Here is a 27,295-nt window from a genome sequence, read left to right as displayed (position 1 = left end):
TACTGGTAAAAAAAAAAAATTAAAAATTTTTTTAACACAAGGGGCAAGTTGAAAATTTATCCTTATCACGATTCAACACTACAGAATAACATTTTCACTATAGGGATAGTTAATTAGATTCTACATACGGTAAACTATACCGGATGACGTCCGATATAACAAACTTTTAATTTAAAAACTTTTAAATTTAAAATTTTAATTACTATGGTACCCGATAATATACTTACAATTCAAAAAAAACAAATAAGTTACATTTTTTCAATAAAAATAACTCCAAAGTTTTGCCCAAAATTTTGCAAAAGTTTTCCCAAATGGCAGACATTGTCACATTGCCCGCCCCTTTGGGAGAAAAATGGGGAGATTTTGATTGGTTGAATTTGTGTTTGCCAAAAGTTCTGCCAAAAAGTTTTCAAGTTGGGGAGCGACTGCCCCTTGCTGCCCCTTTGGGAGGGTTTGGCAAAAATTTGACAGAAGGTTTAATCATATTTTACATAGGGTTTTAACAATAATTTGTTAAAATTGTTTTAAATTTTTGAATTGGGCAGCATTGGTCGTTTTGGTCAAGGGTTAAAATTAATTTGGGGCAAATTTAGCTCGCTACCCCATTTTTTAATACACTCAGGGTAACGTAACATTTTTAAAATGGAATCAAAACCCGAAGTTTTGATTTCCTGGGACGTTTGTGAGCGAAAACCTAAATTGGTGAAAAAAATTTAATTTTAAGACTTTGCGGACAGCGTCGATCCAAACATGCCCGTTTTTCCCTTTATTTTTTTAAAAATTTTTTCATACAATTTGCAGAACTTTTTTTGCGAAAACAAGGCAAACGAATCATCTTGTCCCTTGCATGGATACTGTGTCTGGAAATATTCAAGTACCAATGTAATGACTATTTAATTAATATTTACACATATTTTCATTTGTTTAATCGCAGTTACTGTAAGGCGGTTTATAAATTTTCACACGTATTGATACTGAGAGGGTTATAAATAAATTATATATTTACCTGTAATATATTCTGTCACATGTTTTGGAAAAACAACTTATATAATAAAAAGTTGAATAAAATGCGTGGCTCCGCCAGCACTTTTTATCATTTTTATTCAACGAGTTTAGTAAATTCCATATAGAAAGACGTAAATATATTATTATTTTTATCACATATTAGCTTTTTACTTAACTCATTCAGGCCTTAATCCCTTGAAAATCCGTGATATGAGATAAGCGTTCCAGGTCGGATCCCTTATTAATGCGTGATGATAACGATATAGCGTAAGTCGGGTCCCGCATTAATGCGTGATCAACCCCTTGTTAAAAAAACGTTTGATTGGTTTAAAATTATAAACACAAAGGGCTTTCCCAGATAATTAGCCAATCAGATAAAAGCTTTAACTTCGCAATGATATTAAAATATTTTGATTGGACAAGTATAATCTGTTGTATTCTTATGTAAATGCGGGAGTTTCAAAACGAAAGAAAAACAAAAATTGTAAACATGGCGAGCTTTCATGACGATGATTTTTCGGATATAGACGACACAGAAATGGAATATATGATGGGATTTAATGAAACCGTGAATGATTCGGATATTTCTATGTCTAGTGACGATGATTCTGACGACGATGTGCCTTTAGTCGACTTAATTCAGCGACAGAATGTGAACCGACGTGACGAGGAAGTGGGTGGGGTACAAGAATGGAGTGCAAATTTTAGACCAATAAATGTTAACGTTTTCAGTTGAAATCCGGGACCTTCCGTGATTATGGATGTAAATAAAACTGAAATGTTTTTTTTTAATTTATCATTCACACCTCAGATGATTCAACAAATCGTGGATGAGACCAACAAATATGCAACAAAAAAGCAGCTGGAGAAGCCTGATGATAGATGGAGGAACGTTACATTTAGTGAAATAAGAGCCTATCTTGGATTTCAGATTGTGATCGGGATTATTGCAGCACCAAATTTGGATATGTACTGGAGTAGTGATCCTATGTTTAGTCCATGTGGAATAAAAGAGAGAATGACACGCGATCGGTATGATAAAATCAGTAAGTACTTCCACGTAGCTGACACATCATGCAATCCGGCACGCGGACAACCAGGCCATTACAAACTTTCACATATTCAACCGATTCTTGAAGCCGTGCGTGCAAATTTGATGGCCAATTATAAAGCGCACCGTGAAACGACAGTTGATGAGGCTATGATTGGATATACCGGTCGCTTAGGATTCAAACAATATGTGCCACTGAAGCCGACTAAACGTGGGATCAAAGTGTGGGTAAGGGTGGACCCTCACAATGGATATGTGAATGACATTCAAGTGTATTTAGGTAAGGAGAACCGTGACGGAGACAAGGGTTTAGGGGAACGAGTTGTGATGGATTTAGTAACACCAATTTTGAATCGCGGACATCATCTGTATTGTGACAATTATTTCACTACGGTAGGACTATTCGAGGAATTACAACAGCAAGAAACTTACGCGTGTGGAACATTTAGATCCAACAGACGAGGAAACAAGGAATTCCTGACGAAATAAAACAGCAGAAGCTGAAGGAACAAGGGACATCTATCATGATGCAGAAAGGAAACATGGTTGCGACAGCTTGGAGGGACAAGAAGACCGTATTCATTTTATCTACAAACTTCGATCCAACAACGCCGTGGACAACTGTTCAACGAAGGCAGAAAGACGAAAGCCAGAAAGATGTTTCTTGCCCGGAGACCGTACGAAATTACACAAAGTACATGAACGGCGTTAACCATGCGGATCAGCTACAGGCAATGTACAGTCTCGCGCGCAAGTCAGCCAAGTGGTGGAAATATCTTTTCTGGTTTTTAGTTGATCTTGCCATAGTTGGAGCCTATATTCTGATGAAGGAATCACCAAATCACCAACAGAAGACAAGGACAGGAAAACCTAAGCCACTGATACAACTGGATTTTCGAAAGAAACTCGCGAAGCAGATAATTGGGGACTTTATGCAGAAAAGGAAACGCGACGTGCTCAAGGAAAATATTCAGCTACAAGGCAGGATATGCTGGCCGGCTAATTTGGGAAAAAGGCGAACCTGTAAGATGTGTTCAAAAAATGGAAAGCGACGTGAAACACAGTATGGGTGTGAAGGATGCGGAGTGAATCTTTGTGTTGAGTGTTATAAGCCGTACCACGTAAAAGTGACGTTGAAAAATTTCCGGAGCGATTTGGGAAATAGTGCTCAAAATCAGTGTGTAAATAAATTAAATCTCTGAACATCAAGAGGGCTTGTAATTCATTAACAGAATATTAAATAAAATAAATATAAAAATCTATAAATTTACTGCACTAACTTCTCTATTTACAACAGCATCTGTGTATGTATAAGCCGCATCATGAGAAACCTAACATAGTGTATTTCGGACTAACATGGATCTAGACCAGACTGCGCGTAAGCGCAGTCTGGTCTAGATCCATGCTGGTCGCATACGCTTTATGTTGGTTTTCTCATGGAGCGGCCACTATATGGTATCATCATTACCTGTCAGTCAACAAGAATGACATTTGATGTAAATATTTTTCATTATAAAGTCTATAAATTTTTTAACATTTCTACATTTTAAATAATTCAAAATAATTACTGGCCCTCTTGAAAGTGTGCTAAATTAGAAATGAGTGTTTATTGAGCCAATGCAGTGTCGCGACTAGTTATGTGAAAAGTGAAAGGGAAATTGTGTGCGCTATTCATTATTCGATATGTGGAAAATACAGGAATATATAAAGCGCAAAGGAAAAAATATATAGTGAACATCAAGGAGCTGGTAGCAAATTAAAAAATTAAGTATCCCCTTCCCCCCCTCCCCCCCCCCCCCCATAAACAAAAACAAAAAATACACATATATATTGTACATTACTGTATATAAGTGAAATGATTTTATTTGACAGCATGCCCAGATCTTTATTGTAAATAATGTACATACATGTATATATATATAGCCCTTTTACATTTTTTTTCTATATAAAATTAGAAAAACACTACCAGCTTCCTTGAAAGTGTGTTATTCAATGAAAATAAAAAGAAAATAAGTGCAAAGGCTGTGAAATCAGGAAAATTCAGTGTAATTGTGCAGTGTTATGTGTTTATTCAAGCCTTGGAATTTAATTAAATACAAAATATATTGGATTAACTCACATCACAAGAAAGGTACAAGTATGCCCAATATGCATATGAAGTTTGGTGAGTCTGTATTTCATAATGACCCAGTTACAACCTTTTTTGCATGGCATGTGCATGTTGTTCAAAATCCTTGTACAGGATTTATCAGTTTATCACTTTTGCTGTAGACTCCAGCTATAGATAAACCCTTAGACTCTTATCAGAGATAAGTTATCAGGCCTGAATGAGTTAAGGGTCGAATTTCTACTCCCTTTGCTTAATATAGATAAAGACAATCCGATCAATATCGTCTACTTAACATTAGTATAATACCAAAGTCACGAAACGGTTTTAATTTACCTGCGTGATTTAAACATGTGATAATTCTGCAATCTTATTACCTCAAGACAGTCTCTGTACCACAGACAATTCTCGCCGGATGGACTGTAACACCAAAGTGGTAGAGCAACTGGACGATTACTAGGATCATTCCGTGTGCAGGAACAGTCACGATGCACAAGTCCTAAAATTAAATGGAAAATTAGGTAGATGTATCAAAATACAGAATTTCCGGGACAGTTTAGTAAATTTATACGAGAGTGCAACAACTCGAATCTCAAATTGAATGCAGGGCCTTAGTGAAACATTATAACTTAATCCAATTGCCCCGTCAAAAAATCAATGAAAATTATCAGCGTTGTCATTTTCAAGTTTGCTTGTCAAGTGTTAATAGTAATTTTGCGACTGGTCAATTTAATATGATACGATTGCTTGTTAATGGCTGGTAAAATACAACTTGTCCACATCTGACCATTACTATCACATCGTTAGAGAAAATGGCTAAGCTCAAGACATGATGCAATACGAATTATCGTCAAACGTTTGACCTTCACCACTACACGCCATGTACCCGGATAATTCTAACTCTGTTCAGCGGCCCTAACTCAGTGCCAACATGGCTGACAGAAAGACGATGTATGTAGTTAATTTCCTTGTCTTTTTTCATGTTTTATGTGAGTATGCAATCTTAGCTTAAAACTTTTGATAGTCATAATATCCTATATTGATAACATGTTTTGTGTACTAAACATTTCAATCGAAATGTCACATTATGTGGCTGGAATTCATTAAAATGTACTAAAAAAAGTCTTCAAAATGAACATGTTTTATGTTTCTAACTGTTTTAAAGTACCAGAAATTGCAGTAAGACCTTACTTATTAAATGTATTAGTTCCATAAATATCTCTTTGACAATGTTTAACAGTATCAAAGTTTGAAATTGATTTTTTATAGCTTAAAAATTGTATTGATTATGAGGTGGGTTTAAATTTGCGGATAATTCCTAACTGGTATAGGAAACAGTGCTGGATAAATACGAACTTAGAATAGATAAACACCTAACCAAACGAAAACGGCTGTTCGTCTGTGCTTTTTATGGACTGTTGATGCTCGAAGTTCTTTGATCTACCCACCCCTGCAGGGATGTGGGATTCCTGTGTCCAACTTATCCGACTCGTGATTTATTTTGCCGGCGGGCAAGTGCATTTTTCATTCTGTGTGTCCGCGGACAAGCATACTTTTTCAGGTACAAAATGAGAAAACATAAAATATCATTTAGATTGTGTGTTGCTTCAAGTGTATGGAGGTGATAAAGATAATGGGTTCTTTGACTAGGTCTCGCGCACACTGTAACTCGGTGACTATGATAAAATATCAGAGAAGATTTAGATACAAGAAGATTTATTTAACGTCGGATAAGTATAAACATATAACACTAGCTTAAAGCTATTTTCCGGCAAACACATGTAAATAAGCTCGACATAAGTAAATCAGCTGTAATAAAATGCAAATATGTTAAAGCACATTAAAGCAAATAAAGCACCTGGCTCTAAGTAGATAAGAACAAATCACAAATTATCACATACATGTTACAGCGCATTAAAACAAAATAGCACATAGGTACTAGCAAATAAAAGGAAAAAGTAATTTACCACATACAGATCTAGCACATTTAAAGCAACATAAAAAAAGATTAGCTGACACTACACAAAAATAAGAAGAGTCACATTTTACAACATGCATTTAAAAAAAAAACATAAAAGAAGAAATCATATATATGCTAAAGGGAACATAAGAACTACTTAAAGTAGCTGAAGAAAAATATTTGCATCATCAGCATATAGCATTCTGTAACTAAAACTAAAAAAGGAAAACAAGGGTAACACATAGAGAACTAAAAGGACATTTAAAGACATCAGAAACGTAAACAACTGAAAAAAGTATTATGACAAGTTTGTAAGTAGAATTCCAACTGCTGAGACAATAAGTCACTGTCAAAGTAAATATTTGAGCCAGTAGTCAGCCAAATTAAAATCAAAAGCACACAGAGATCGCAAGTATGACTAAACAAGTCGGAACGTTTTAAGAGTCTTTCTCTGAATTCATCTGGCTTTGCACCATTGCGTGGGCAGTGTTTCGGGCATGACCTCAAAAGATCCCGAACACTGCTTACACGATTTCAGACTTTTATAAACGTTAAAAGGCAAATATTTCAACAGCTTATTTTTTACCACAGTTACTGTGATATGCTTTTCTTTTCATTGTCCTAAATAAAGAACTCGATCTCCAGTCTATTTGCGCTTTCACGAAGGTTTGATATTACAAATCAGAGCAAGTGAAATGTGACTATGGACAAGTGGATTTTTAAGTGTCCGTGGACAAGTGAAAAATGTAAGGATACCCACACCCCTGTCCCGTCAGTCCATGCATCACTCACCCACCCCACCCCACCACACCACACACACACATTTCTTCCCTTTTTACCGTCTGAAAAATATCATATTTAATAATTAATCATAAATCTAATCCCATTTAAACAATTTCAAAAATATTCCATTAGCACCTCTATAAAAATCTCTTACACTATACGATATACAAGATTTGAAACAAACACAATTCTTCTGCATGTGCGTGTGTGCGTGTGTGTGTGTGTGTGTGTGAGAGAGAGAGAGAGGGGGGGGGGGAGGGAGAGAGGGTTGGGGACTACAGAACTTCGAACATCGGTGGTATTAAATAATTTCTTATATAAATGTAATATTTTTGACTTTTATACTGAGTTATTTTTGACGGTTTATCCAGATTTTTCCAAACATTGCTATTTGCATAATATTAAAATTATGCAAAAATATTTGACTGTAGTGGGCATACATACAACATCTTGTAAAATTAATGACAAATTAATTAATGAAGATTTTTATCCTTACATTTTTCACTTGTCCACGGAACTTCAACCGACAATACCGCTTATAAAGTAATGTTTACAATAATCACACCATGTACATGTCAACTCATTCATTTCTAATGAATACTAGTCAGTTAGGTGTTTATCCGTCACGCAATTTCGTGTAAGTTAGGTTTTTATCCATTCCTCAGGTAAACTGAGTTCGGTTTTATCAACTCAAAGTTAGGTTTTTATCCCTTTTCTCGCTATCAGTACATTTGAACATGTATTGTGTCAACATGTAGTGGGTTAACAACATAGTGTAAACGGGCCTATAAAGCAGTATATCTTTGCTTTCAAACAACAAAATACTCGAGGCATCAAAAGCATAGAAGTATTTTTTAAAGATTTTTTGTAAAAGTTTTCATTGAAAAAGTTGCCTTGTTCGTCGTTTTTCCACCTGAAAACACAAGTGATGATGTATTTAACATGATACATTTTGAAATAAATATACACTTGATCAATGGAGATAGATATAACAACAGAAACATTCCTTTATACATCGTAATTACACAGAAAACAAAGTTGTATCGGTTTTACATCCGCCATGTTGGCACTGAGTTAGGGTCGCTGAACAGAGTTAAGATTATCCGGGTACATGGCGTGCACTATCAGCCACCAATACTGCAATATTCATTTCATAAACATCTCAAGATAAAATGGCTTTAAATACATAAAAGAAAAAGTTTTTCCTTCACTATTATCAGTTTTTGTTGTGTGAATACATTATAGTGTTCACTCTTTTGTTCTCATTGAAAAACAGGATCTGTCAAAACGATATTGTGAATCTTAATAACACACTTAGATGTGAAGATTGTATGCTTTTTCCATTTCCATTATACGCGATGACACAAAAACACAATAACAAAAAATAAACAAGGTAATTTTTCGGTGCTCCTTATAATTTCTAATGCTCAACGAACGGCCGTACGTTGAGCGGCGTTGATCTCCTAAATGCAGGTATTTTGACTTCACAATAATATGTCTAAAGTAGATATAAGGTAGCAAGACCCCGCCTCTCCCTCTCAATAAACTAAAACAATGTTCCCTTTAATGCAATATTATGTAGCAAATTTTCTGTCAGCCACATAGCCACTTACTTATCTGGAAACTTTTCTTTAAGGTGTCACTTATTGAGTTCTTATCCGGCAAATAGAAATGACTGTGTTTTCTACGTTTAAACTTAGTATCTTAACAAAACAAATCTGCATGTTAGTATCCAATACTGCAACCCGTTAACAAAACATTTTAATTTTTGTACGTTATGATATGATAACAACAATATAGTTCAAATATAAGAATTCGTTTCAATCATCTTTAACTCGTCTTCATCTATTGTGTTACTGTTGTCCTGTCTAATCGAGCTGTAATTTTTGACCTTTTTAGTAACATGCGACTATTTTTGTTTTTCAATGCGAACGTAGAGTTATACTGCCGCAAACTTCGAAAAGAAATGCATTTTCGAGTTTTCGTTTAAAGAAATTAACTTAAAAAGAATGTGAAAAAAAGTAAATTGTCTTAGAAAATAATTGTGTTATGTTCTAAAATGTGCATATTCTGATAAATTCTGATATAAAGAAAATTTGTTAAAATTTGGAAAAACGTCGACCTTCTTATTTTTATAAAACCACAAACAAACGAGAAAGTGACTTCCATGTCATAAACAATGAGCTAAATACAGCCTTCATTTTAAAGTGAAATTTATGCTTATCTATGAAATTGCAGTTACGTATTTATTTTGTTCCAATAAAAATCAACATGTTTTTAAGAACTGATTACTTTTAACTTTTAGTTTACCATCCTCTTTTCTGTGGAGCTCTAGCATGCACTGATACCAACAGGTATTTACGTTTTCTATGCATTTGTGGCGCCCTTCTGATTTCGTCTGAATATAGTTTTCCGTCAGACAAGTTGCCCATTGGTATCCATCATAACCTTTTATAGAAATACATTCTGAAGACCCAGGATTACAGGAACCGGCGACGACTCCAATCCATAGAAAATATGTTGAAAGATGTAATATAGCATCCATCTTTAAGTTTAAACTTCTACACTAGTTTCGAAATGTAGACACAAATCATACGAACACTTCAGCTGATATATTTGAAGAAGGAAGAGTTTCGGTTTAAAAATGTTTCTCCGAATTGGATGAACACAAATAAAAGTGAATGGTTACGTTTGCATAGCTTTTTGCATTACTGTTTACAAAATATTATCAAAGCTGAATCTGACAATTTTATTATATTTTCAAACAGGAAGAATTTCGATTTAAGATGGGTTATAATGGACAAAATCCTTCACCTTGACAAAATCCCTTTCGCTTTTGTGAGATAAAATTTTAAAATGTAAAAATGTAACCTAACGTGAAAATTTACAATTTTCAAGGTGATAAATATCCATTTTAAACGAACTGAATTGAAGATTTGAAAAACATTAAAGGGTTGGGTTGGGTTGATGGGATTTTAACTGTAATTAAGCAGTTTTAAAGTTAGTTTCTGTTGTATTTTATTTCTTTTATAATGAGGAAGTACAATTGCCTCCGAACACAAAATCATTTTACAATAAATGTAATATTTGGTTTTCTTTCCTTACGAGCATACATTTTCCGTTACCTTGAAAAGATAGCGTACGTAATATTGTAACTTATGAAATGACGACTTTGAATATTATTCTTTTCTTGTAACGTTATGACAAAAAGACAGATAGAAGATGATTAATTTTGCAAATACTGGTATATATTGATCAATGTAAGATGTTTTTTCTTCAATGTGAGTAAAGTCATGGTTAGCATTTTTCTACTTTTTCCAGTTTAGTACAAATGCTTAAAAGTTTATAATAACAGAAACAGTATGAAAATGATTTTATTTCTCATTACCTGTATTATAAAATCAGTTACAAAATACTAAAATAGACTGACATAAAACGTTGCTACATGTAATAACAATCGATTATGATATATAATATTTTTATGCATACATATATCTTACAGCATTGTGAGTATGGATTTTGCATCTGAAAATAGTTGAAAGTAGTTATTTTTGCACCTTTTTCTTTTTCATTGTTGCTTTGCGACTGAAGTACTGGCCAGATGTGACGATAAGTTTTTAAAAATCTCTGGTAATTTAAGTCGGTCAATAAAATTATCTTGCCAATCTCAGACAAAAAAATACATATTGATTATAAATGTCGGGCAACGTTTGCTGAGACTTCAACTTCAACTTCAACTTTATACTGCCATAAAATCAATATTGATTACGCTTGGCAGGCACTTGTCAGGAGCAGTTATTAGTTTAAAAGATATGTTATGTGCATGGGGGTTAAAGTATATATAGCATATACATATATTGCAAAGATAAAAGGATCTACAGATCTAAGGTTAAAAACAGTATGCATCTGTCTACAGAGAGCATGAGTCAACTCGGACTTGACTGGACATATATTGGAAGACTGTTCCATAGTCTAATGGTCCTTGGGAAAAAGGATGTAGCATGGTAGTTGGTCTTTGAATGTGGGATTAGATAATTAAGTTTTCTAGTAGGGAGGAAGTGATGGTTATCCACTACTACAAGGTTGGATCTAATTTTATAGAACATGATCAGGGAGGCATGGTTTCTACGTTGTTCGATCGTTTTCCAATGGAGAGTATTAATCATGTCTGTGACACTACTGGTGTAATTGTAGTCATTTTTACATAACGGGCAGCTGACCTTTGGACCATTTCTACTTTATTTATTAAATATTTCTGCCAAGGACACCAGACTGTAAAACAGTACTCTACCTGGGAACGGACTATGTTTTATAAGCAGTTTCTTTGACCTGTGTGTTATTGGTTTTGACATTTCTTTTAACGAAGCGGAGGGTATTTTTGGCCTTGGAGGTGATATTGTTAATGTCGGGGGTCCCAGTTAAGATCCTTGCTTATAGTAACATGTAAGTATTTGGACTGGTCTGCTGATTTAAGTAGGGTATTGTGTAACCTGTAGGGGTAGAGGATAGGTTTTCTGTTCCTATGTATCCCCTGAGAGAACTGGTAACCTATCTGAAGACTTGACTTCTACAAGAACTTGTTGTGACCTATTACTTAAAAATGATTTAATCCATGATGATACCTTGTTATCTATGCCTAAACATTTAAGTTAGTGGACTAGCTTATGGTTATCCACCTTATTGAAGGCTTTGCTGAAATCCATAACAATTTCTTGTGTGAAACCTATGAGTTGGGTCTCGCAGCTGTGTTTTGACCCGAAACCATGCTGCTTTGGGCAAAGGATGTTGTAGGAGTCAAAGTAGGGCATGATATTAGAGACTAAGATATGTTCAAGGATCTTGGATGCTTTTCATGTAAGTGAGATGGGACGATAATTACTAGCCTTGTACTTTTCATCTTTTATGTAAACAGGGGAGATAATCGCATGTCTCCAATCATCGGGGACATTGCCTGTGTCCAGAGACAATTAAAATATATGTGTGAGCACGGGGGCACCCTCACGGTGCAGTTCCTTTAATAACCTAGGGGAGATTTCCTCCGGGCCTGTTTATTTATTTATTTATTTATTTGGTTTTTACGGCGCACCACCACAGTATAGGTTATATGGCGCCAAACAGGACTACAAATTTTGGTTCCATATCTCATTTACATCGGAAAAAAAACATGAGGTAGGAAATCGTCCGGGCCTGATGCCTTATTTGGGTTGAGACCAGCTAACAGTTTATCAACGCCCTGGGCTGTGGTATTTATTGGTGTCATGGGTGGATGTAGGAGTTAGATACTGCACTCTTTGCAATTTGTTTAAGATTAAGGGGCTGAGGTTTGGAGAAGACAGGCTCAAACTCTTTGTTCAATATATTAGCCTTGGTAACTGGGTCAGAATGGATAACACCATTACTAGACAGCGGGGCGACACCACTGTTTTCAGTTTTGTTATGTTTGATGAACGATTTTTTTTCTTTTCACCTGTGTTTGAGCTGTCGCTAAATATGACTGAGTCCAAGTATGACCAATATGCATTCCTAATTTTACTTTGGATGACCATCTTAAGAGTTTTGAATGACTTGACATTATCTGGGTTATTGAACTTAACCTATTTATTTCTTCCTTGAAACTATTCCTAGAGGTATTTAGATTAGTATGCTTACACTGGAGAAATTTTTGGGAGAACTCTTTTAAGTCCTTCTTGAAATTGAACCAGTCAGCATTTTAATTTGATTTAAGGTGGAGTGCGACCTTTAAATTTTTTTAAAATACATCTATGAAAAATTAACGAAAGAGAATTGAGGATATTTCTGATTTATTCCCGTTATCCGTTTGGCTCTTAATTAAACCACATTTGTTTGGTGCGCTGTCAAACTTGGCCACTAACGGCACTTTTTGGGCGTCATTTCTTGGCGTCATTTTCATTGTTTCTGTAAGGTTTTCCGCATCCCTATTTCAGTTGGAAGCGGACACGAATGAAATTTATATATTTTTAAAAGATATAAAATTCCCTTTCCTGTGATATAAATTTCGTGAATGATCTATGACGTACCTTAAGATTATGACGCATTAGGGCGTCAGACTTACACAAAATGTAACGTAGAGTTTAGCTGGAAAATTGTCCGTTTTTTGAGTATAATATTTTTTTGGGTCGAGGAATTTTGTGTAAATTTCAATCATAATTGCGCAAGTATATTTACTTGCGTTTGATTAACAAAAAAATTGTATGTCACCGAATTCGTTTTTTCAGTACGACCGATTGTGTTTCCCCACCCCCGAGCTAAAATGCGACGTTATTTGGTGGTATTTTTAAAGTTACGCTAAAGTTTCGAACGATTTCGGAAAACTTGTACTATGGAACAATTGTCGACATTTTATCGTAAAAATATACGTTCAATGAAAGCATATACTGAAATATAAAAAATATCACATATACAGTAGATCGAATTATAATAGAAAAATGCGATGTTACTTGGTGGCATTTTTAAAGTTACGCTGATAGTTTCGGACGATTTCGGAAAATTTGTACTATGGAGCTTATTGTCGACATGATTTCATTAATTTATACGTTTAATGTTAGCATAATATACTGAAATATAAGAAAATAACACATAGGCCTATAATTCGGATTATAATAGAAAAATGAAGTCCCGGCTAGTTTTGAGCTGTGAATTTTCGGGATTTTTTTTCAATTATAATTAACTTAGTTAGTATTCGAGTTTAATGTGTGATTATGATTGAATTCTTATGCGTAAGAATATATCACGAAGGCCTACGGCCTGACTGATATATTCTTACGCATAAGAACGAAAAACTCGGGTTATTCTACGATAAGGTCGCTGACTTCAAATCACTTGCCAAATGGAAGTTTTATAACAGAATGGCATAATGTTCAAGGCTAATTTCTGTAGAACAAGCATCATTAATTTTGTATTACATAAGGCATTAACTTTTAATTACATTAAAACATCAACATACTTTATCAATGAATAGAATGGCAATATTCCAAAAATTATTTCAAAATTGGACGCCAAAACTTTGAAAAAGAACATTTAATTATAGCTTTAACTAACATTTCTGGTGTCAAAGATCACAGAACACGACTGTATGAATTTTCACTGGAGTTAAAATATTTCAAACCAAAACCAGGAACTATTTTTATCGGCAGGCGAATTATCGTTGAACGTGGTTGGGCCTTTGAAACTGTTCTGTTATAGGATGACGGAAGGATATCTTGACATTTATTTTGATTTTCTGATACTTCTAGAAAGCAAATCAGTTATTTTTGTAGCAAGGTATCGTAAAATGTAAATATAAGAATTGAATGCTATTTTGTTTTGTGCGTTCATATGGTTATGAACCACACTGAAAGGCCAAGTATCGCTTGTGTGATTCATGAATTTGCAGGAAGTCCCAATGTACTTTATACCCGTATAAACGCACAGAAATTATTATTCAATTCTTAAATAAAGTATACATGTGTTCATACGTGTTACAACAGAATATATGCAAAGTACCTTGCAGTAAATACTCTAGAATGCCTATGAACTGACCAGACTGTTGAGGGCAAACTTTGACTTATGCACAATTTAAAAACAGACAAAATGATGAAGCTATTTCAACAGATTCTTATTTCATTGTTCACCTAAATTTACGGTAAATTCTCTTTTAAATATTGCAGTTAGGAAAATGTTGTAAGCATTATATTGATTTCTAGACCAAGTTATTGTTTGCCATCTGTTGCATGTTTTTTCACAATCGTCTTCCTTTCAAAACAGTGAAATGAATCACTACGTTATTGGAAACCATCAAGTAAATAATTATACAGAGACAAAACGGTATGATTTTCTTGTAGAAATTAATGAAGTGATAGTTTATATGACTGAAATTATACTATGGCAATGAGGATAACAAAGTCTAAATGTTAATTTATGATCTGTTCGTTTTGCTGTCGTTGATTCTCTTTGGTTATGGGATAGATAACTTGGTTTTATTTAGGAAATAATGCTTTGGAATTCATAGACTGTTGTTACAGACACGGTTGCTTATCCTTCCAAATTTTACTAGTGATAGACAATTGCCATTAAGCAAATTGTTCTTATGGTCAATAGCAACTATAGTATATATGCATCTGAAAGCATGTATGTATTTAGAATTTTAAGTGTATTTAGATTTAAATATGTATTTACAATAACAAGTGCAAGTGGAGCAAGAAAAATAAACAACAAAATTTATAAATTTTGATCGAAATTTTGATAAAAGAGCAACAGCAATCTGCCGACACAAACTTTATTAGTCAATGACCAAGACAACAACATTCTCATATGCTTGTCCCTACACCCATACCCACTCCTGATCAGTTTTATATTGTTTCTACGGAGTGCAACTCGAACAAAAAATATATATATATATTCTACGATAAATCTCACTTGGGAACTTCTTATTTCGACTCTAACACGATGCATGAGTCCATTATAACACATATTCACATCAAATACTAATAATGAAGATAATACAAAAATTTAATGATGCGCTTTTTGACAGAAGTAATTTCATTAAAATCACGTATTAAAATCGAACGCTAAGAAAGTTTATTATAATTGAAGTAAAACCCAAAAGTTTGCAACTCTAAACTAGCCGGGACTTCTTTTTTCTATTATTATTCGATTTACTGTATATGTGTTATTTCTTATATTTCAGAATATGCTTTCATTGAACGTATATGTTTACGATAGAATGTCGACAACATGTTTCATAGTACAAGTTTTCCGAAATCGTCGGAAACTTTAGCGTAATTTTAAAAATACCACCAAGTAACGTCGCATTTTAGCTCGGGGGTTGGGAAAACAAAATCGGTCGTACTGAAAAAAAACGAATTTGGTGACATACAATTTTTAGTTAACCAAACGTAAATATACTTGCGCATTTATGATTGAAATTTACACAAAATTCCTCGACCCTAAAAAATGTTATACTCGAAAAACGGACAAATTTCCAGCTAAACTCTACGTTACATTTTGTGTAAGTCTGACGCTTTAATGCGTCATAATAAGGTACGTCATATATCATTCACGAAATTTATATCACAGGAACGGGAATTTTAAATCTTTTAAAAATATATAAATTTCATTTGTGTGTGCTTTCAACTAAAACAGGGATATGCTGAAAACCTTACAGAAACAATGAAAATGACGCCAAGAAATGACGCCCAAAAAGTGCCGTTAGTGGCCAAGTTTGACAGCGCACCAAACAAATGTGGCTTAAATAAGAGCCAACGGAAAACGGGAATAAATCAGAAATATCCTCAATTTTCTTTCGTTAATTTTTCATAAATGTATTCTTGGTGGACAATGTCATGATCAGAAGAACCTAAACTTGTGAGTGTTTGGATGTTGTGGACAACAGAGGGATTATTTGTGAGGTAGAGGACAAGTATGTTTTTATCACGAGTGGGTAGTTTGACCATTTGTTCAAGGTTGAAATTTGTAAGATTTTCGGTGAAGGACTCATACATATCTTTGAATTTACATGTTTGGGCGGGTGACTGGGTTTCCCAATCCATATTGGGAAGGTTATAATTACCGAATTTCCAGATGTGGCTATTCTTAGGGATTTTTGATACTGATGTCCAGAAATCATATAGCGAATGTTCATCATTTTCTTGTGGTTTGTAATATGATGAAACATATACCTAGAAATGTTCGCGGATACTATATTTCGCGTTTTTCACAACATGAACATTTTCGCGGATACAAATCTTCGCGGAATCATATCCATCGCGAATCCCGCGAATATGAAGTCGCAAGTGAACATATTTAGTATAATAAGGTAAGTATCACTGCATAGTTGCATTTATAGTATTCTCGAAAACATTCAGTTTTATTGTACCCTTCACTTATAAATGCACCCTAATCCTTTTCATCCATATCAATGGTTATTCACACCTCCAATTATTGACAGTCAGTAAACTGCTGTGTATTTACACTGTCATTTGTTTGCCATTTAAATAGGCGATTAATCCACATTTAGCAGAAATAGACACACTATTTTACTTACAATTAATATATCGTATTGGCTGCCGACTGCAAATTGCATGTATATGTCGTTCGATAGATGCATATTGTTTTTGTTTTTATCCCCTGTTTGCCTTACGGATCGATATTGAAAATGCTGTTGCTTCATAAATAAGTAAATTGTAAATCAATTGAAATAATGTGTGTTTGTGCACTCATGTTATACAATTACGGTACTAGAATATGAATTATTAGTATCCAGGTATGTGTAAGCACAGAACCATTTTATAGCGATCTATATAAGCTGAAGCTAGAATCTTTCGCGTTTTTGTTAGAACAGAGTTTTTCGCGGCTATTTAATTTCACGGAAATATACTACCCGCGAAAGGCGCTAATTTAAAAAGCGCGAAAACAATTCTAGATTTACAGTATGCCCTTTAATGAAATCTGTAAAAAGATCATTTGGAAGCAAAGAATGCAACCAAGAAGAATAATAGCAGACTCGGTTTGATTGAGTCTGTTCATGAGAGGTAATGAAATGTGCAACACCTCTCACGCCCCCTAGCACCGACTTAAGCGGAACTCTATTACACATATGTTGAATGGACTCCATGATCCCAAAGGACCAGAAAATTTAACAACACTGAATTCAATTACGGGGAGACTTTTTACAGCCGCCACACGGCACTTCAAGATTGCTGTTGTGATAGTTAATAAAATCTGTAAAAAGATTCTTTGGAAGCAAAGATTGCAACCAAGAAGAATAATAGCAGACTCGGTTTGATTGAGTCTGTTCATGAGAGGTAATGAAAGTTGCAACACCTCTCACGCCCCCAGCACCTTTTAAACCAGTGGTTGATTGAGATCTTGGACCAAACTATATTGCAATCAGGTTTAAGGTGGAGCTGGTCTTGACTTAGTAACCTGTTGTGTACAGCAATGAGGACACCTCCGCCTTTTGAATATGACCTATCATCTCTGTAGACTGTGTAATTTAGACTGCTAGGAAAGATTTCAGATGTTCTTATTTCTGGTGTTAATCAAGTTTCAGTCAAACAAATGACATCAGCCTTGGTTTGGGTGATAACCTGGTTGAGTTCCGGGATCTTATTTCTGACTGATCTACAGTTGATGTTGAGAACTGAGAGTCGTTTGTTGTTACCTTGTGGTTTGGGGCTTTTCCTTTGGACTTTACTGCGAACTTGGGGGTTGAAGAGGCTATAGGTGGGGATCATGGGGTTGGAATTGCATGGGTGTTTAGAAGGTGTTGTGACAGGGTCATTTACAGGGATGTCATCGAGAGGGCTGAATGATGATGTATTAATTAGGGGACTGAGGGAGATTGGCTGTATAATTAAGATTGCCACAGCACCAACACTGTCACGCAAAGCTAAAAGGCAAATGGGCATAAGTATCATTTCTTAGTTCTTGGCAGGCTACAGGCTATGTGAAACCATTTACTACAGTTGTCACAAATTATAGAGACGGGTAAGATTGACCGAGTAAATCGAAGAAGAAAATATTATATATATATATATATATATATATATATATATATATATATGCCCTGATACGTCTCGGTCGATTTGTCTTTATTTTTCTTCTGATTTCTGATATTAGATAATTTAAGGATTTAAGGTTCATGTATTATGAATTCGTTACATGCTGTTAGATGAATTTGTTTATTTAGGTTTTACATCATGTTGTATTTATCAAATTGTTCAAAACAAGTAAGGAAGATGCTTATGATATATGCACCGGATTGTTTAAACATTCTAGTGAGATTGCTGTGTTTTTAACTATATCTTCCTCCGCTAAGTGTGTAATAATTAAAAAAAGAAGTATAAGAACATATCGAAACAATAGATGAAGTTATACGCTTGCGGAATAATTTCACGATAGTGAATAATAAGTGAATTATTCGCGCGGTGTATTACCAAATACGGGCGATTCCTCTAGAAGCCTGTTTGTTAATTCATTTGGGGGACGGTGCAAAATACAAAAGACGCTCCAGTTCGTGAAGCTTCTCGTGTTCTTTAGCGTGCAAAATGTAATTCACCAATACACGAGACTCTTATTTCAATGTTAGGAAATTTTAGTTGGAAAAGCGTTGGCTTTAACTTCGTAGACAAACGGTGTCAGCCCCGGACCACAGCGTCCGCTCTAAAAATAATAATGCCAGTTGAAATATATAGTGTGCAGTTTACAAATCGAATCGCTAACTGCAAATTGAAAAATATTTGCAGTTTTTAGTTACAATGTATAGTGGTTATTATAGTACAGCTGTGTAAATTTACTAATAAACCCTCGTAATATTTAGTTAATAAGTTACTCACCTTGACCATTTTCTAAGACAGAAAACTTTGATTTACCAATGAAAGGGTTAATTCATATCTCTTGGAACGAATGAAACACTTTACTTATACTCAGTCCCAAAAGAAAGTGTTCACTTTTTAAGTTTAAATATTTCAAAAAATTCCCCGACGTTTTTGTTTCATTTTTTCATACACTAACTCTCAGGTGATAACTCAAAATCTAAAATGCACACCAATTTGTTTACGAACTGATTTAAATTTTGGTACCAAAACATTATTAGTTTTCATGAAAATAACCGAGAAAAAATAACAGAAAACTAAGTGCACACTTTCTTTTGGAACTGAGTGTACATTCAAGAGATCAGATATTGACCGCTGGAGATAAGATGTTGATCGCTCGAGATAAGATCTCGTGCGCACGAGATAAGATGTTGATCACTCGAGATAAGATGTCGTGCGCACGAGATAAGATGTTGATTGCTCAAGATAAGATGTCGTGCGCACGAGATAAGATGTTGATCGCTCAAGATAATATGTCGTGCGCTCGAGATAATTCAATCTTAAAAACATAAATGCATGTCCTAAACATACCACCGTAGAAACACTTATGAGCATAAGAAAATTATTTTCAGGCTGTTCTCACCCAATAATGCTTAATGTTGCACTCAGCAAAATGTATTTTTTCTGTCCTAGCCATGTGGTACAAAATAGTAAATGGATGACCTTTCAGTATTTATTTTTGTCATAATCTTCTAAATGTCATAATCTTTTCAGTACCATAAAATCATAATTATCCTGGAAAAGATGTATATTCCGAAAGGTTCATGCTGTGGATAGCATTGAACATATCTACACTGATTTTAGCAGAACGTGAATGGTTGTGGCCAATCACTGGAGAAGTCACACAGAAATTACTAGACAGGTTTTTCTTTTTCAGTATAACAAGACTATTTATTCACCGTCCACAGATGCAGGGAGTTTACACCTCTTGCTATGGCCTTCATTTAATTAGAAAGAAAGCAACATGTACAGGAGTTGCAAAGGCTTCGCTAACTGAAACGACATAAGTATGTTTATTTTTCAATAATAGGTAGTATTTTAAGGAATATACTCTGTCATTATTTGTGTATTTGTAGTTTTTGAGTTGTCTCCCTTCCATCTTTGAGTCGTTTTTAGTGTGGGTGGTCCAATTTATTTTTATTTTTAGTCAGACGTCAGACATGTTAAGCTTGTACCATATTTTGTACAATACTGATTATATGACTATTGTATTATTTGACCTGTTTTATCCACATGCATATTATATGCCAAGGATTAAAGTAAAACTGAACAGACACCACAGGGTCTATGTAGCACAGTAGTAAAACATTTACCAGATCTATCAGTTCTAAATTAAACAACACTTTTCTGAGAGCTGTTAAACATACCTACGCCCGTTTCAATCAAAGTACTGAAAGTACAGAAAGGCTGGCTACCACTAAGCACTGAATGAAAACTGTGCGGGAAAGATGTTTGCAAAATCTTAGATATTATTGCTTTTCCATAATAAACTAAGGCGAGCATAGGGTATTGTTGTGATCTTGATTAAATTGTGCATCCAAGTTAAAGTTCAATCGAGAAACCTAGTTTATCGGACGTAAACATGGGTCCAAAAGAATAAACTATAGTTTCAACCCGTTATACTGTGTGTTCACTCGAAAATTTATGTTAGTATTCGATAATCATAGTTTTTCGACAAAGAATGTAATTGTTGGATAATTTGATTGCCGAGAACCATTGTATACGGACGTGAACCTATGTTTATACCATGAACTTGGGTTTACGAGCGTGAACCATAGTTTATGAACGTGAACGTAGGTTTAAGTTCGAAAAACTTGGTTTCTCGAACAAAACTATGATTTTTGGTCATTATCCTATGTTCACCAGCGTTAACCTATGTTTACGGTTGTAAACCCATGTTCACGGTCGTAAACCTAAGTTCTCGATCGTTAACATATGTTCACGTTCGTAAGCTATGGTTTAAACCCGAGAACACAGGTTTACTCCTGTAAACATAGGTTCACGTTCGTGAACTTAAAATAACGGCCGAAATTCAAAGTTCAATTGAAAAACCTAGTTGAAACCTGGGTTCACGGGCGTGTTTTCGCCCGAAAATATGGGTAAGTATTAAAAAAACCTGGTTTTACGTTCGAAAACCCTTGTTTATCTGTAATTGTTAAGGTGGAATGCGCCCCAAACTTTTTTGCCGAATATTGTCCTGAAATTTATACTGTACAAAATTCAGGATATATGCGATTGAGCTCCGGTTTTACTTTGTCGCCACATTGTTCGTGTTCTTTGCTATTGTGTCACAAACATGGCCCCTGACGTCAGTTTTCGTGCAACGCCGAGTTCCGAGTGTTTTCGGCATTTTTTCTTTCCTGCCCTCTGAATAAATGAACGTATAAATGAAAAATACAAAATAATGTTAATTTTGCAAACAGAAAATACTACTCAATGGTATAAAATTCAGTGAAATGAAATTGACGCTTAGGACGTCAGTGACGATTTTGTGACGTCAGATCGGAAAAAACTCACATCAAGTTTTGCTAAAAATTTTGCCTTAAAATTCAGTTTTAAAATTATTAAAAATCGGCTCGATAAAAAAACGTATAATTTTGGTATGTTGCTTTGCAATGTGTGTACGTCCAGTAGACACAAATACTTAGGGGTCACCGACTTCAATTTTTCGCAGTATATCATAGCTTTGCCCTCACCCCTACATGGTTTGTGGCTATATGACGTTAGAGTAAAAAAGAACGTGTTTCAACCTACACAACTCACGTTCGTGTTAAAAACGAGATGTATTTCTTATAAGAAATTTTCACGATATATTCGATCTCAGCCTCAGATGCCTTGTACTAGTGAAAGGAATCACCTTTGACAAAATGTATATATTGTACAATTGTCCGTAAGTATTTGACCTGATACTCATCAATCTTCGCTAATATTTTCGGATGTTTTCGTTACTTTACACAATATTGTATCCTGAAAAGATCTACAATTACACGGATAACCTTTATATTTAACCGTCTGACTTCCACGCACGTTGCCTTGGGTACGAAATTACCGCAGACCATTTCTTTAAATTCAATATAATGAAGTGTTACCGTATTTGCTTTTATTCTTACAATGTTTTTTGCAACGATTTTCAGGAATTCTAATTGTTTTGTCTTGTAGTATCTATTTTCGGGAGTAATTTGTCTTTTTATCTAAGATACCTTTAAAGATTTTATTCGACACTTTCTTCGAAATATCTTGAATACAAGTATATTTCTTTCAATAAGTGAACCATAAAAAATAAATAGATAAGTGTATTAATTTTCCGTCTTGTAAAATTTGGAGTGAAATTTGAAAAAAAAAATGTTAGACTGAGGACTACAACCCACAACTCCGAGATTGATGACTAATCGTTTTGTTCCCGCAGCAGCTTGCACATGCGATATTTTTTAAATTATAAAGAATACTTACGCAGTAGTTATTTCTCTATTGAAGGTCAGGTCAATACTTATGGACAATATATCCACTTTTTACTATCCATTTGTTATTCCTATTGATGGTTTCAAAATGCAGATTCAAAGCTTGACGAATAGTTGTCTTTTCTGTTACTAATCTTCTAAGTCTAATGCAAAATGCTAACTTAGCTTTGTAAAAAAGCTAGTATGCGGTCAGTTGATGATTTAATTTCGTGAAAATAGGTACTTAAACATGTTTTAAACATTTAGAAATTTCGTTCATTTGTACTTTTATGATATGAGGGATTGTCTAATTTTACCAGAAATATTTATCGACGCATGTCGGACTGTTGCTCCATTTCACATGTATAATCAGTACGAAATGCCCTGGGTTTAGATGAAGAAACTGTAGTTTCGAGTTCACAATCTGAACGCTTGAATTTAAATGATTTTAAGTCATATCAAGGAATCAACACACGTAATACATGTTGATTAACCAATGATAAAAGTTTTTTTTTTCGATATTATCCTTAGGTGCGAAATGTCGTTTACATAATTTACACCCTTTATCAAATATCTCATCGGATATTTCATATCTACAGTTCTTCTTTTCGGAACATTTCAGTAATCACCTGAATGTTCTTGCATGTTTTAAAAAATTCTACTTTTTCTTTAACGCTTTCTTAGCAAATCTCAACATATGTCTCTCATGTATTTATTTGTCAATTAGAAACAACATACCAAAATGTTACGTATTTTTATAGAGTCGATTTTTTTATAAACTGGATTTTAAGGCAAAATTTGTAACAAAACTTGATGTGAGTTTTTCCGTTCTGACGTCACAATATCGTCTCTGACGTCCTAGGCGTAAATCTTAATTCGCTGAATTTCATAACATTAAGTAGCATTTTCTGAATGCAAAGTGACAATTATTTTGTATTTTTCATTGATATGACATTCAGAGCGCAGGAAAGGAAAAATGCCGAAAGCACCCGGAACTGGGCGTTACACGAAAAGTGACGCCAGGGGCCATGTTTGTAACACAATAGCAAAAAAAACACGAACAATATGGCGACAAAGTAAAACGGTGCTCAATCGTATATATCTTGAATTTTATACAGTATAAATTACAGGACGAAATTCGGCAAAAAAATTGGGGCGCATTCCACCTTAATTCTACTTTTTTTTACCATAAACCTGGGTTAACGTTATTATTGGACAATTGGCGTGCCATAACCGTTTATATATGTTTCTTACGAAGCGATAATAAACATTTAGGGACATAATATCAGATAAAATATAAAGGTAACAAACACAACATCTATATTTCGATATGCAATCCCCCACCCAACACACACATTATGTTTGGATGTATGAACATTGATCAAATGGGGCGATTTTCTTGTCGGTATGAGGGAAATTTTGGGCTCGAACCCCGCTATAAACCGGACTGTTAATGATTATACTCTAGTCATGTTGCTTCCTTAATACGATGGTTAGGAAAACTGACGTACCCTAATAATGTATTTTTTTTGAAGAGTATTCAATTCCTACCATGAGATTACTTTAACTAATTTTTCAGGAGGGCGTAGGTTCAAACCCTACTAGGACCAAACTTTGTTCATTATTTTTCTTTTTTCGAGTAAGATAAACCGTTGTTTTTTAAGACATATTATGATTGATATGTCGTACAAAAGTGGAAATGTTTTATTTGATTAGCCATTTCTTAGTCATTTCTTGCTGTTTCAAAGAATTTGACCTGAAGGGTGAATGTTCAGATATCTTTGAAAAATACTTAATTACATTTGTAAAAGTTCTTGATTTTGCATTTATTTTTACAAAGTTTGAATAAATGTATATAGGTAGGTTTTACTTCTGCCCTATGGTTCTTTATGAATGCACGGAGCAAGTCATAATTTTCAAAAGTTGGAGCTTAATTTCTTTCCGATTAAATCCTTTTACTCGAGGCTCCCCAGAAAAATTGTTATCGCCAATTTCTATGTTTTGTAATTGTTACGCAATATTTTGAGGTTTCATTTAGAAAAATATTTGGTAAAATGAATTCTCTGTGATCGTTTTGCACAATGGCTATCACTTTGAAATTTAGGTCTATCAAGTTAGTGCAATTGTTAAACATTACCAATACGTGTCCACTATCTTAATATAACCTGAAACTAGAATGTGTCTGTAGGGCACAGGGTGTGCCCCCCACTGGTACATTTGTCATAAATGAGGGCGAATAATTCAAATGTTTGCAGTCTTAATGGGGTATAGCCTCAACAATCATTTTATGAAAAGGATTCATTATTCTATGCCCTTTACTTTTTGAGCTATGAGCGTCACAAACAAAAAATCCACTATTTTGGCTATTTCACGGGCCATAACTCTGTAATAAGAGCTAAGATTCTCAAGAAGAATGCCAAGTGTGCAAGTTCACATCACGATAAAGACTCGAGCAAGGTTTCCTGAATTTACATCTGATACTTTTTGAGCTAGGCACATAATTAGGTGAAAAAGTGCATTTCTGTAAACTATTTCAGGGGCCATAACTTTAAAAATAGGGGGTGGAGCCAGCCAAAAAATTAGAGGTATGCAAGTTTATATCATGATAAAGACTTATGCAAGTTTTCAACAATTTATATAAAATACTTTTTGAGCTAGGTGCATCACAAGGTGAAAATGTGTATTTTTGACTATTTCAGGGGCCATAACTCTAAAAATAGGGGGCGGACCCAAATGAAAAATATGAGGTGCGCAAGTTCATATCATGATTAAGACTCATGCAAGTTTTTCATGAATCTATATCAAATACTTTTTGAGCTAGGCATGTCATAAGGTGAAAATGTGCATTTTTGACAATTTCAGGGGCCAAATCTCTGAAAATAGGGGGCCGACCCAAATGAAAAATAGGAGGTGCGCAAGTTCATATCATGATTAAGACTCGTGCAAGATTTCATGACTCTATATCAAACGTTTTTTGAGCTAGGCGTGTCACAAGGTGAAAATGCGCATATTTTTACTATTTCAGGGGCCATAACTCTGAAAATAGGGGGCAAAGCCAGATGAAAAATAGGAGGTGCGCAAGTTCATATCATAATCAAGACTCATGCAAGGTTTCATGTATCTATATCAAACACTTTTTGAGCTAGGCGTGTCACAAGGTGAAAATGTGCATTTTTGACAATTTCAGGGGCCATAACTCTGAAAATACGGGGCGGAGCCAGACGAAAAATAGGAGGTGCGCAAGTTCATATCATGATAAATACTCATGCAAGGTTTCATCAATTTGTATCAAATACTTCTCGAGCTAGGCGCGTCACGAACTTTGGACGGACGGATGCACGGACGGACGGACGCACGCACGGATGCACGGACAAGACCAAATCTATATGCCCCCCAGCACTCATGGGGGGCACAAAAAGTTGAAAACGTGTGTTTAATAAACAAAACTCGCTACATCTACACCCCCACCCTTAAAGCAAATTGGTGACAAAGCGCTTTTTACATTATATCTTTCAGTATTCGTCAGAATGTTTAAAACGAATTTAGTATAGAAATAGCCTAAAACAGATATAATGTGGTCATTTGTTTCTAATCACGTTACTGTGGCAATCACGCAGCGATTACGTCCCTTAGTACCTATAGCAAATGATCTGAAAGAATAGTTTCTTAAAACTTAAGCCCTAAATATAAGACCTGACATAACTCATATCAGTATAAGTTCATTTTAATTGATATTTCATAGTTCTTATTTTCCGTGTTATGTCAGGTCGTCGAATAATGCGCAGTATAATTCATATCGACGATTGTTTCTCGGAACCAGCGTTTGTTTACTTAGCTTCTTATAGACCGAAGTCATAATCTATAACGAAGCGGTCAACGTTGAGTTAGTTCCATTCATACGAACATTTCATTCATGCAGGCGAATTAATTCACCATCATTATGTAATATTTTCTAATGTTATCTTTCAAGTATTTACCGTTAGAAAAACAAAGCATTATTATACATGTTTACGCAAGTAGATCTATTGAAACAGGTAAGTTTAAAAATCTTTATACAACTCTATGGCAAAACTGATTAACGTGGCGGACTATTTGAATTGCGCATGAAATTATATTTTGTGTTGTCAGTCTCAGCACCTGTTGAACTTTACAGAAACTCGATATATAGTTATAATAGTCTGGCGAATATCGCTGTCAGGATACTGGTTATATGATCCAGGGAAGTGCCTACGCCTTTAGTATCTTGAACAATGGTTTGGGTCCAATCGCTAAGGTGACTATGTCTTAGACTAGCTGACAAACGATGTAGAATGTCCTTTGTTAAAACGTAAAGCTGGTGAGACCAAATATCTCAGATATAGAATTTTCCTCTGGCTACCATGCCTAAATGATTCGTGTACCAATGATTCGTAAATGATTTCTTATTATGAGCTATACAATTTCAGGGATCAGGCAAATCACTAAATGTTTCAAACTAACAATTTTCAATTAGCTCAAAATCCTATAGGCTGGAGCCTCTATACTTGACTGGTCTTTTTGTTGAAGTTCCCGTCAGACAATGTCTTTGAATCAACAACA

At 34.7% G+C, this 27,295-nt stretch overlaps 1 protein-coding gene across 1 annotated transcript; it reads right to left on the bottom strand.

The window, feature by feature from the left end:
* Positions 1–792: 792 nt before the first annotated feature.
* Positions 793–17,327, bottom strand: LOC128553713 (uncharacterized; the record flags this gene model as incomplete). The annotated part of the gene is made up of 4 exons (XM_053534888.1): positions 16,949–17,327; positions 9,217–9,646; positions 4,541–4,662; positions 793–860 (listed from the first exon to the last, which is right to left on the bottom strand). Coding segments are annotated over exons 2-4 (425 nt in total), but the record flags the coding sequence as incomplete, so codon positions are not given.
* Positions 17,328–27,295: the final 9,968 nt, after the last annotated feature.

Source organism: Mercenaria mercenaria, unplaced genomic scaffold (assembly GCF_021730395.1).
Source record: "Mercenaria mercenaria strain notata unplaced genomic scaffold, MADL_Memer_1 contig_4241, whole genome shotgun sequence".
Lineage (NCBI taxonomy): Eukaryota > Metazoa > Mollusca > Bivalvia > Venerida > Veneridae > Mercenaria > Mercenaria mercenaria.
This window is presented reverse-complemented; position numbering and strand designations above follow the sequence as displayed.